Source organism: Coregonus lavaretus (assembly GCF_964263955.1).
Source record: "Coregonus lavaretus genome assembly, chromosome: 13".
Lineage (NCBI taxonomy): Eukaryota > Metazoa > Chordata > Actinopteri > Salmoniformes > Salmonidae > Coregonus > Coregonus lavaretus.
Window position 1 is genome coordinate 1,647,508 of NC_140000.1, and position 13,118 is coordinate 1,660,625.

The 13,118-nt window shown below is 43.4% G+C and overlaps 1 protein-coding gene across 1 annotated transcript; it reads right to left on the reverse strand.

Annotated features, from left to right (window-relative positions):
* Positions 1-2,072: 2,072 nt before the first annotated feature.
* On the reverse strand, positions 2,073-12,655 carry LOC311139461 (beta-microseminoprotein-like). The gene is made up of 4 exons (XM_084174340.1): positions 12,577-12,655; positions 11,477-11,558; positions 4,259-4,379; positions 2,073-3,207 (listed from the first exon to the last, which is right to left on the reverse strand). The coding sequence occupies exons 1-4, from the start codon at positions 12,589-12,591 to the stop codon at positions 3,078-3,080; spliced, it is 348 nt and encodes a 115-aa protein (XP_084030466.1). The 5' UTR covers positions 12,592-12,655; the 3' UTR covers positions 2,073-3,077.
* Between the last annotated feature and the right edge of the window lie 463 nt (positions 12,656-13,118).

Here is a 13,118-nt window from a genome sequence, read left to right on the forward strand (position 1 = left end):
CATGTGTGAATAAGGGTGACTTGGATCAGTCTGTGGATAATATTCATAATTGTAACCGTGAGGCGAACTGTCCCTGGTTCTACTGTAGCGGGTCTCTGCTCCCTCAAGGCATTCCAGCTCTAAACTAACATGGGACTATGTCCAAAGCCAACAACTCAAGTTGGACAGGCACAGTTGATCCAGTTACTGTGGAGACAAGAAAAAAGGTCTGTCTACAAACATTTCCTTACCTGTTCCCACACACTTTCTGTGACGTGGGTTATTCTTCTGTTTCAAGGCCTTTCTAGTTCTCTCTCTCTCTCTCACTCACTCACTCACCACGGGTGTTTTGTTGTGGCATGTTACACAACCTTACCTTTTAATAGGGCATATAGACAGACCCACCTCCTCCCGGAACTGAGCACAACCTTACCTTTAATAGGGCATCTAGACCCCACTCCTCCCGGAACTGAGCACAACCTTACCTTTAATAGGGCATCTAGACCCACCTCCTCCCGGAACTGAGCACAACCTTACCTTTAATAGGGCATCTAGACCCACCTCCTCCCGGAACTGAGCACAACCTTACCTTTAATAGGGCATCTAGACCCCCCTCCTCCCGGAACTGAGCACAACCTTACCTTTAATAGGGCATCTAGACCCACCTCCTCCCGGAACTGAGAGAGCTCCGTCACAAAATAATGGAATTTATCCACGCACTTTGTTGATACCTCTCAGGCCTTCAGTTACATTGATGGGTTGTGTCCCAAAATGGCACCCTGTAGGGTGGGCCTCTGGTCAAAAGTAGTGCACTATATGGGGAATAGGGTGCTATTTGGGACACGTCCCCAAAGGTCTCTCACATTCAGGTATTCGACTCACCTTAAGTGCGTAAAACTGTGATATTTGTCTTCTCGACGTTGAGAACAGTTGTGAGTACAGATCAGTGGCTCCAAAGTTTCCAGTTTCCTCCAAGGAAATCCAGCGTGGGGTCTTCTCCTTAGCCTTTAAAGTTAAAACAGCATTGAGACATGAGAAGCAGAGATGATTTAAGGACACTACAGGCCTGAAATACTGTACTATAGAATAAAAAGTGCTATTATATAGGAACTTACCATGCAACACACTGTCTGTCCTGTCTGAATACATGCCCCACACTGCCTGTCCTGTCTGAATACATGCCCCACACTGCATGTCCTGTCTGAATACATGCCCCACACTGCCTGTCCTGTCTGAATACATGCCCCACACTGCCTGTCCTGTCTGAATACATGCCCCACACTGTATGTCCTGTCTGAATACATGCCCCACACTGTCTGTCCTGTCTGAATACATGCAACACGCTGCCTATCCTGTCTGAATACATGCCCCACACTGTCTGTCCTGTCTGAACACGTTCTCTTCTATACACCTGCTTCTACTGTCAACAGAATAGCTTAGCTTCCTCAATCCACACATGCCAAGCAGGAGTAGTCATAAATACATGGCAAAGCATAAAGATACCGTACCTTTAAGTGCTAGATTGTCCGGTCAGGTCATCTCCACAGTCCTAAGTCTCCTCTTAACACTCTACTCCTAGCAGGACAGCACCATTAATTATCCCTAAACCCAGTAGTAGACATGTCCAGACATGTAGCACAGATTCAGAGACACAGGGGCAGGCTGACATGTGTATCAGTGGAGGCTGCTGAGGGAAGGACGGCTCATAAATGTCTGGAACGGAACTCATGGAATCGCATCAAACACATGGGAACCATGTGTTTGATGCATTTGATACCATTCCACTAATTCCGCTCCAGCCATTACCACGAGCTCGTCCACCCCAATTAAGGTGTCACCAACCCCCTGTGATGCAAATTCATGTAGTAGAGCTAACTGGAGTGTGCTTGGTGGTTGGCCCCATTGGTAGCCCCACAATGACTCCTTAGTTAATTCAGAAAAGTTTAAACTGAGACTGCAATATTTCACCAAACCTGCTTAGAGTGAACTACTCCATATAACACCACAGAGGAAGAGGAAGTCAGCTCCTATGTCATGTGACCAGGGTTTTAGAGCATCTGGACATAACCCCCAAGGACAAGACAACCTTGATCATATAGATTTATTGACATTAAATGACAGAATGCATCCAAAGCAACTGAATTGTGGGTTAGGACCCATAGAAGAAACAGCATATCAATGTCCACCTTTATGGCTATGGACTAATAAGAAAAGAGAGCGTTAACAACAGACATTATTATTATTAGTATTATTACTATTATTATTGATGGTTATATATCAGGACTGCCCAACCCTGTTCCTGGAGAGCTACCGTCCTGTAGGTTTTTGCTCCAACCCTAATCTAGCACACCTGATTCTAATAATTAGCAGGTTGATGAGCTGAATCAGGTTAGTAACACCTGGGGTTGGAGTGAAAACCTACAGGAGGGTAGCTCTCCAGGAACAGGGTTGGGCAACCCTGTTATATATGAGCACTTCGTGTACATTATGCAGCTTGTGTGTCTGCACCAGACCTGGGTTCAAATAGTATTTGAAATCATTGCAAATACTTCATCTTGATTGATTGAGCTTGCAAGGCTTTTAATGCAGTGTTTCCCAACCCTGGTCCTCCAGTACCCCCAACAGTACACATTTATATTGTAACCCAGGACAAACACACCTCATTCAACTCATTGAGGGCTTGATGATTAGTTGACAAGTTGAATGAGGTGTGCTTGTCCAGGGTTACAATAAACATTTGTACTGTTGGGGGTACTGGAGGACCAGGGTTGGGGAACACTGGCTTAATGGACCAATAGAATTGTCCCAAAACAGCAAACCCCATCCATCTGGCACTCCAGGCAGGACAAATCAAATGCTCACAGTTTCAGATAGTATTTAACCCAGGTTATTCTCACGATTCAGTAAGCACAGATGATAACAGAGCTTCAGTGATAGACACATTACAGTACAGCTTTTCAATCATTATAGCTACAGAAAGTTACCAGACAGTGTAGCAGAGCTATGCTAACAATTTTGTCAATTCAATCTATAAAACAATTACTTTACTCTCTCCTCTTTCATTTCCCGTTTATTGAGAGCAAGGTGAAGAAGACACATCACTTCCATTTACCGCCGTAGATAGGGCAAGGAATGGAGCGATCATTCTTCTTGAACACGTTGTATTTACATGCCTTTTGGTCAAACTCCTTCATGCAATCATCAGGAAAACCTATGGGCTCAGAATACCTGCAATCAAACAATCAACATCAGCAACTACTTTGATAAAAAATGTATGGACTTTCACACTCACTCATTCTCAAATCAAATGTTATTTGTCACATGCGCCGAATACAACAGGTGTAGACCTTACAGTGAAATGATTACTTACAAGCCCTTAACTCTTATTTTCTTAAAACAGCATTGTTGGTTAAGAAAATATTTATTAAATAAACGAAAGTTTAAAAAAGTAACACAATGAAATAACAATAACAAGGCTATATACAGGGCGTACCGATACCGAGTCAATGTGTGGGGTTACAGGTTAGTCGAGGTAATGGAGGTAATATGTACATGTAGGTAGGGGTAAAGTGACTATGCGTAGATAATAAACAGCGAGTAGCAGCAGTGTAAAAAAAAAATGCTCATAGTTCAGGTAGCCATTTGATTAATTGTTCAGCAGTCATATGGCTTGGGGGTAGAAGCTGTTAAGGAGCCTTTTGGACCTAGACGTGGCGCTCCGGTACCGCTTGCCGTGCGGTAGCAGAGAGAGCAGTCTGTGACTTGGGTGGAAGGTACAGAATGTGGAGACTGAAGGTTATATGGACCAGTGTGGAAGGTACAGGCTGGGACGGCTGAGGACCAGTGTGGTAGGTACAGGTTGGGCGGCAGGTAGCTTAGTGGTTAAGAGCGTTGTGCCAGTAACCGAAAGGTCACTGGTTCATACCCCCGAGCCGACTAGGTGAAAAATCTGTCGATGTGCCCTTGAGCAAGGCACTTAACCCTAATTGCTCCTGTAAGTCGCTCTGGATAAGAGCGTCTGCTAAATGACACAAAAAAAATAAAAAAAATAGAAAAATATGGATCAGTGTGGTAGGTACATGCTGGGACGGCTGAGGGTTATATGGACCAGTGTGGTAGGTACATGCTGGGACGGCTGAGGGTTATATGGACCAGTGTGGAAGGTACAGGCTGGGACTGCTGAGGATTATATGAACCAGTGTGGTAGGTACAGGCTTGGAAGGCTTAAAAGGACCAGACATTTTGTGGGTGCTAGAAAAAAGCTGTGTATGGTACTCACGCCTGGCAGCATGACATGTCCCCATTTGCTTGACAATAGCAGCTCATACAATCACTGGTCCTCCAGCGGGACCCGATATCATGCCACGTCCCATCATTGTCGTAAAGACACTGCCTCATGCCTGTACAATACATGCAATAAACAATATAACATATCAATGTGTATGTTTGTCTTTTTCAATGAGATTCATGATTCAAGTCTATTAGAAACATTGTTGCATATCAATATGAAATGAGATGCTCTTTACAGGTCATGTCGAGGACCACTGAAATAACCCTAAAATCACATAATGATTTGGTACAAGAGGTTATTTTATTAGGTTAATAAATGTACAGGGTTGTGTGTGTGTGTGTGTGTGTGTGTGTGTGTGTGTGCTGTACAACACCAACATTAATTTTAGTTTCAGCTGCTTGAAACTCAGATGGAGAGGTTGTAGGGTGGGATCAGTGACACCTTTCCAATGGATCTGAGCTGGCTCTGGAGTGCGTCCCAAATTACACCCTATTCTCTGTATAGTGCACTTAGTTAGGTAGCAGCTGGTTATCTTTGCTCTTTACCTGGTTCAGCTGGTTTAACCCAGCAGCTAGCATGGCACAGTGGCAGCAGTGAACACAGGATTACAGCCAGAGCCAAGGACCTCTTCCCAGGGAGAAAGAAGGAAAAACATATGTTATCAGAATCACCTTTATTCTCCAAGTAGGCTATATTTACTTGCTGACCACAACAAACAGAATATATGGACATAATGGATACAGTAGCTTGCGAAAGTATTCACCCCCCCCTTGGCATTTTTCCCATTTTGTTGCCTTCCAACCTGGAATTAAAATGGATTTTTTGGGGGGGTTTGTATCATTTGATTTACACAACATACCTACCACTTGAAGATGCACCAGATCTTATTAAGGACTTCATACCAAAGGGGGTGAATACATATGCACACACCACTTTTACGTTATTTATTTTTTTAATTTCACTTCACTATTTTGTGTATGTCCATTACATGAAATCCAAATAAAAATCCATTTTAATTACAGGTTGTAATGCAACAAAATAGGAAAAACGCCATGGGGGATGAATACTTTTGCAAGCCACTGTAGATGTAGACAGAGGGGAATTAAACATAGGCCTACCATCGAAACGTCTAAACATTAAAGATGAAGAACTTGCAAAGTGAACTGACACATTTCAACATTTTGAGCTGATAGGTCATTAACCCTACACTAGATCTCTAGGTAATAAAATAACGTAAAGTAATTTCTTCCAATGTCTTTTCTCTGTTATGTAGCTCAAGCCACCATCCATTCTTGCTCAAAACGAATATGTGGGGAGTTCAAAAATAGTGATTTTTGCTGTATTTATAATGTCCACGTTATGGTAAACAACATGTGTAACACATGGAAATGAAAACCGCATTACCTATGTGCCATTTGGAGACATTACTGTAAATTACAGTAAATTAGACAGATCCAAATAACTCATACATAACATGCAAAATTAGAAGGAATTTACCATGATTGACACAGGAATGTAGACTGGATTCACAGTTATATTCTGTAGGTTCTGTTGAGCTGTAGAGCGAGGTGTCGTTCAGGAATCCTCCCCATAACATCAGACAATAAGCACAACAACAGAAAGCAACCCCATCAGTCTCTTACCTTCAGTGACAACATGCTGGAGTTGGTCTGTGTGATCAGTAGTCAAGACAAGATGCTGGAGTTGGTTTGTGTGATCAGGAGTCAAGTCTGTGTCTTCTCTCCAACAACTCACCATTTTATACTAGATTTAACACAAGTCCATGTGTTTGCTCAACCTAGGGGCATGGCTCTAGTAATTATGGTGAAATCTGTGATCACTATGGCTACGTCCAATAAGAAGAGGGGGACATAGACAATAGTAAAGTGTGATGTGGTGTAACATGCTGTTATCAAAAGGAAACACACTTTTGATAAACAGTTTTGCAATGCTGTTCCTTCCCTGGTATAATGACGATAACGATTTTGTATGATTATTTTTTAACAAATCATTGTAAAATGGCAGCAATTCAATGACATTTGTACAATGTCATCATACATCCTCTGCTCTTGTCCTTCTAGACCTGTCTGCTGCCTTTGATACTGTGAACCATCAGATCCTCCTCTCCACCCTCTCCGAGCTGGGCATCTCCGGCGCGGCTCACTCTTGGATTGCGTCCTACCTGACCGGTCGCTCCTACCAAGTGGCGTGGCGAGAAGCTGTCTCCGCACCACGTGCTCTCACCACTGGTGTCCCCCAGGGCTCAGTTCTAGGCCCTCTCCTATTCTCGCTATACACCAAGTCACTTGGCTCTGTCATATCCTCACATGGCCTCTCCTATCATTGCTACGCTGATGACACACAACTAATCTTCTCCTTTCCCCCTTCTGATAACCAGGTGGCGAATCGCATCTCTGCATGTCTGGCAGACATATCAGTATGGATGACGGATCACCACCTCAAGCTGAACCTTGGCAAGACGGAGCTGCTCTTCCTCCCGGGGAAGGACTGCCTGTTCCATGATCTCGCCATCACGGTTGACAACTCCGTTGTGTCCTCCTCCCAGAGTGCGAAGAGCCTTGGCGTGACCCTGGACAACACCCTGTCGTTCTCCGCTAACATCAAGGCGGTGACCCGATCCTGTAGGTTCATGCTCTACAACATTCGGAGAGTACGACCCTGCCTTACACAGGAAGCGGCACAGGTCCTAATCCAGGCACTTGTCATCTCCCGTCTGGATTACTGCAACTCGCTGTTGGCTGGGCTCCCTGCCTGTGCCATTAAACCCCTACAACTCATCCAGAATGCCGCAGCCCGTCTGGTGTTCAACCTTCCCAAGTTCTCTCACGTCACCCCCCTCCTCCGCACACTCCACTGGCTTCCAGTTGAAGCTCGCATCTGTTACAAGACCATGGTGCTTGCCTATGGAGCTGTGAGGGGAACGGCACCTCTGTACCTTCAGGCTCTGATCAGTCCCTACACCCAAACGAGGGCATTGCGTTCATCCACCTCTGGCCTGCTGGCTCCCCTTCCTCTGTGGAAGCATAGTTCCCGCTCAGCCCAGTCAAAACTGTTCGCTGCTCTGGCACCCCAATGGGGGAACAAGCTCCCTCACGACGCCAGGACAGCGGAGTCACTCACCACCTTCCGGAGACATTTGAAACCCCACCTCTTTAAGGAATACCTGGGATAGGATAAAGTAATCCTTCTACCCCTCCCTTACCCCAACCCCCCCCCACAAAAAATAATAATAATAAAATTAAAAAAAATACACATTGTAAAGTGGTTATCCCACTGGCTATAAGGTGAATGCACCAATTTGTAAGTCGCTCTGGATAAGAGCGTCTGCTAAATGACGTAAATGTAAATGTAAATGTAATACATTATCATAATACCAGGGAGGGGACAGTATTGCAAAACTGTTCAAGGTATTGTTTTGCTTGTATACGGTCACTTAATTTTAACAGACACTTTGCCCCATAGGACCACTGTGTCAGTTTCAAGTTGTAATGTCACGTGCACAAGTACAGTGAAATGCCTTTCTTGCAAGCTCTAATCCCAACAATGCAGTAATCAATATCAATGTTGTACTAAAAATATCAAGGTAGATCAAAAACACACAAGATATAAAAATAAGAAATAAGACTTTTTATCCAATCCAGAAGTGTTCTGAAACAACATCACGATACCTACAGAAAGGTGTGACAGCAGATAGATGAGAGGTGGTAATTGGGGAACACCATGTATCACGTTACCTACAGAAAGGTGTGACAGCAGATAGATGAGAGGTGGTAATTGGGGAACACCATGTATCACGTTACCTACAGAAAGGTGTGACAGCAGATAGATGAGAGGTGGTAATTGGGGAACACCATGTATCATGTGCTTAGAGTGAACTACTCCATATAACACCACAGAGGAAGAGGAAGTCAGCTCCTATGTCATGTGACCAGGGTTTTAGAGCATCTGGACATAACCCCCAAGGACAAGACAACCTTGATCATATAGATTTATTGACATTAAATGACAGAATGCATCCAAAGCAACTGAATTGTGGGTTAGGACCCATAGAAGAAACAGCATATCAATGTCCACCTTTATGGCTATGGACTAATAAGAAAAGAGAGCGTTAACAACAGACATTATTATTATTATTATTATTATTGATGGTTATATATCAGGACTGCCCAACCCTGTTCCTGGAGAGCTACCGTCCTGTAAGTTTTTGCTCCAACCCTAATCTAGCACACCTGATTCTAATAATTAGCTGGTTGATAAGATCAATCAGGTTAGTAACACCTGGGGTTGGAGTGAAAACCTACAGGAGGGTAGCTCTCCAGGAACAGGGTTGGGCAACCCTGTTATATATGAGCACTTCGTGTACATTATGCAGCTTGTGTGTCTGCACCAGACCTGGGTTCAAATAGTATTTGAAATCATTGCAAATACTTCATCTTGATTGATTGAGCTTGCAAGGCTTTTAATGCAGTGTTTCCCAACCCTGGTCCTCCAGTACCCCCAACAGTACACATTTATATTGTAACCCTGGACAAACACACCTCATTCAACTCATTGAGGGCTTGATAATTAGTTGACAAGTTGAATCAAGTGTGCTTGTCCAGGGTTACAATAAACATTTGTACTGTTGGGGGTACTGGAGGACCAGGGTTGGGGAACACTGGCTTAATGGACCAATAGAATTGTCCCAAAACAGCAAACCCCATCCATCTGGCACTCCAAGCAGGACAAATCAAATGCTCACAGTTTCAGATAGTATTTAACCCAGGTTATTCTCACGATTCAGTAAGCACAGATGATAACAGAGCTTCAGTGATAGACACATTACAGTACAGCTTTTCAATCATTATAGCTACAGAAAGTTACCAGACAGTGTAGCAGAGCTATGCTAACAATTTTGTCAATTCAATCTATAAAACAATTACTTTACTCTCTCCTCTTTCATTTCCCGTTTATTGAGAGCAAGGGGAAGAAGACACATCACTTCCCTTTACTCCTGTAGATAGGGCAAGGAATGGAGCTATCATTCTTCTTGAACACGTTGTATTTACATGCCTTTTGGTCAAACTCCTTCATGCAATCATCAGGAATACCTATGGGGTCAGAATACCTGCAATCAAACAATCAACATCAGCAACTACTTTGATAAAAAAATGTATGGACTTTCACACTCACTCATTCTCAAATCAAATGTTATTTGTCACATGCGCCGAATACAACAGGTGTAGACCTTACAGTGAAATGATTACTTACAACCCCTTAACTCTTATTTTCTTAAAACAGCATTGTTGGTTAAGAAAATATTTATTAAATAAACTAAAGTTTAAAAAAGTAACACAATGAAATAACAATAACGAGGCTATATACAGGGCGTACCGATACCGAGTCAATGTGTGGGGTTACAGGTTAGTCGAGGTAATGGAGGTAATTTGTACATGTAGGTAGGGGTAAAGTGACTATGCGTAGATAATAAACAGCGAGTAGCAGCAGTGTAAAAAAAATAATCTAATAGTTCAGGTAGCCATTTGATTAATTGTTCAGCAGTCATATGGCTTGGGGGTAGAAGCTGTTAAGGAGCCTTTTGGACCTAGACGTGGCGCTCCGGTACTGCTTGCCGTGCGGTAGCAGAGAGAGCAGTCTGTGACTTGGGTGGAAGGTACAGAATGTGGAGACTGAGGGTTATATGGACGGTACAGAATGTGAAGACTGAAGGTTATATGGACCAGTGTGGAAGGTACAGGCTGGGACGGCTGAGGGTTATATGGACCAGTGTGGTAGGTACAGGTTGGGCGGCAGGTAGCTTAGTGGTTAAGAGCGTTGTGCCAGTAACCGAAAGGTCGCTGGTTCATATCCCCGAGCCGACTAGGTGAAAAATCTGTCGATGTGCCCTTGAGCAAGGCACTTAACCCTAATTGCTCCTGTAAGTCGTTCTGGATAAGAGCGTCTGCTAAATGACACAAAAAAAAAAAAAAAAATGGACCAGTGTGGTAGGTACAGGCTGGGATGTCTGAGGATTATATGGACCAGTGTGGAAGGTACAGGCTGGGACTGCTGAGGGTTATATGGACCAGTGTGGTAGGTACAGGCTGGGACTGCTGAGGGTTATATGGACCAGTGTGGAAGGTACAGGCTGGGACTGCTGAGGGTTATATGGACCAGTGTGGTAGGTACAGGCTGGGACGGCTGAGGGTTATATGGACTAGTGTGGTAGGTACAGGCTGGGACTGCTGAGGGTTATATGGACCAGTGTGGTAGGTACAGGCTGGGACTGCTGAGGGTTATATGGACCAGTGTGGTAGGTACAGGCTGGGACTGCTGAGGGTTATATGGACCAGTGTGGTAGGTACAGGCTTGGACTGCTGAGGGTTATATGGACCAGTGTGGTAGGTACAGGCTGGGACTACTGAGGGTTATATGGACCAGTGTGGTAGGTACAGGCTTGGAAGGCTTAAAAGGACCAGACATTTTGTGGGTGCTAGAATAAAGCTGTGTATGGTACTCACGCCTGGCAGCATGACATGTCCCCATTTGCTTCACAATAGCAGCTCATACAATCACTGGTCCTCCAGCGGGACCCGATATCATGCCACGTCCCATCCTTGTCGTAAAGACACTGCCTCAATTCTGTACAATACATGCCTAAAAAATATAACATATCAATGTGTATGTTTGTCTTTTTCAATGAGATTCATGATTCAAGTCTATTAGAAACATCGTTGCACATCAATATGAAATGAGATGCTCTTTACAGGTCATGTCGAGGACCACTGAAATAAACCTAAAATCACATAATGATTTGGTACAAGAGGTTATTTTATTAGGTTAATACATGTACAGTGTGTGTGTGTGTGTGTGTGTGTGTGTGTGTGTGTGTGTGTGTGTGTGTGTGTGTGTGTGTGTGTGTGTGTGTGTGTGTGTGTGTGTGTGTGTGTGTGTGTGTGTGTGTGTGTGTGTGTGTGTGTGTGTGTGTGTGTGTGTGTGTGTGTGTGTGTGTGTGTGTGTGTGCTGTACAACACCAACATTAATTTTAGTTTCAGCTGCTTGAAACTCAGATGGAGAGGTTGTAGGGTGGGATCAGTGACACCTTTCCAATGGATCTGAGCTGGCTCTGGAGTGCGTCCCAAATGACACCCTATTCTCTGTATAGTGCACTTAGTTAGTTAGCAGCTGGTTATCTTTGCTCTTTACCTGGTTCAGCTTGTTTAAACCAGCAGCTAGCATGGCACAGTGGCAGCAGTGAACACAGGATTACAGCCAGAGCCAAGGACCTCTTCCCAGGGAGAAAGAAGGAAAAACATATGTTATCAGAATCACCTTTATTCTCCAAGTAGGCTATATTTACTTGCTGACCACAACAAACAGAATATATGGACATAATGGATACAGTAGCTTGCGAAAGTATTCACCCCCCCCTTGGCATTTTTCCCATTTTGTTGCCTTCCAACCTGGAATTAAAATGGATTTTTTGGGGGGGGTTTGTATCATTTGATTTACACAACATACCTACCACTTGAAGATGCACCAGATCTTATTAAGGACTTCATACCAAAGGGGGTGAATACATATGCACACACCACTTTTACGTAATTTTTTTTTTAAATTTCACTTCACTATTTTGTGTATGTCCATTACATGAAATCCAAATAAAAATCCATTTTAATTACAGGTTGTAATGCAACAAAATAGGAAAAAACGCCATGGGGGATGAATACTTTTGCAAGCCACTGTAGATGTAGACAGAGGGGAATTAAACATAGGCCTACCATCGAAACGTCTACACATTAAAGAAGAAGAACTTGCAAAGTGAACTGACACATTTCAACATTTTGAGCTGATAGGTCATTAACCCTACACTAGATCTCTAGGTAATAAAATAACGTAAAGTAATTTCTTCCAATGTCTTTTCTCTGTTATGTAGCTCAAGCCACCATCCATTCTTGCTCAAAACGAATATGTGGGGAGTTCAAAAATAGTGATTTTTGCTGTATTTATAATGTCCACGTTATGGTAAACAACATGTGTAACACATGGAAATGAAAACCGCATTACCTATGTGCCATTTGGAGACATTACTGTAAATTACAGTAAATTAGACAGATCCAAATAACTCATACATAACATGCAAAATTAGAAGGAATTTACCATGATTGACACAGGAATGTAGAATGGATTCACAGTTATATTCTGTAGGTTCTGTTGAGCTGTAGAGCGAGGTGTCGTTCAGGAATCCTCCCCATAACATCAGACAATAAGCACAACAACAGAAAGCAACCCCATCAGTCTCTTACCTTCAGTGACAACATGCTGGAGTTGGTCTGTGTGATCAGTAGTCAAGACAAGATGCTGGAGTTGGTTTGTGTGATCAGGAGTCAAGTCTGTGTCTTCTCTCCAACAACTCACCATTTTATACTAGATTTAACACAAGTCCATGTGTTTGCTCAACCTAGGGGCATGGCTCTAGTAATTATGGTGAAATCTGTGATCACTATGGCTACGTCCAATAAGAAGAGGGGGACACAGACAATAGTAAAGTGTGATGTGGTGTAACATGCTGTTATCAAAAGGAAACACACTTTTGATAAACAGTTTTGCAATGCTGTTCCTTCCCTGGTATAATGACGATAACGATTTTGTATAATTATTTTTTAACAAATCATTGTAAAATGGCAGCAATTCAATGACATTTGTACAATGTCATCATACATCCTCTTCTCTTGTCCTTCTAGACCTGTCTGCTGCCTTTGATACTGTGAACCATCAGATCCTCCTCTCCACCCTCTCCGAGCTGGGCATCTCCGGCGCGGCTCACTCTTGGATTGCGTCCTACCAG

Bases quoted from the DNA above. Each gene is read 5' to 3' on its own strand.
- LOC311139461 (XM_084174340.1), bottom strand. The intron at 4,380-11,476 runs GTAAAGAGCAAA...TGTATTGTACAG, and splicing joins GTTTAAACAAGCTGAACCAG to GCATGAGGCAGTGTCTTTAC. The intron at 3,208-4,258 runs GTGAGTACCATA...GTTTGATTGCAG, and splicing joins GACATGTCATGCTGCCAGGC to GTATTCTGAGCCCATAGGTT.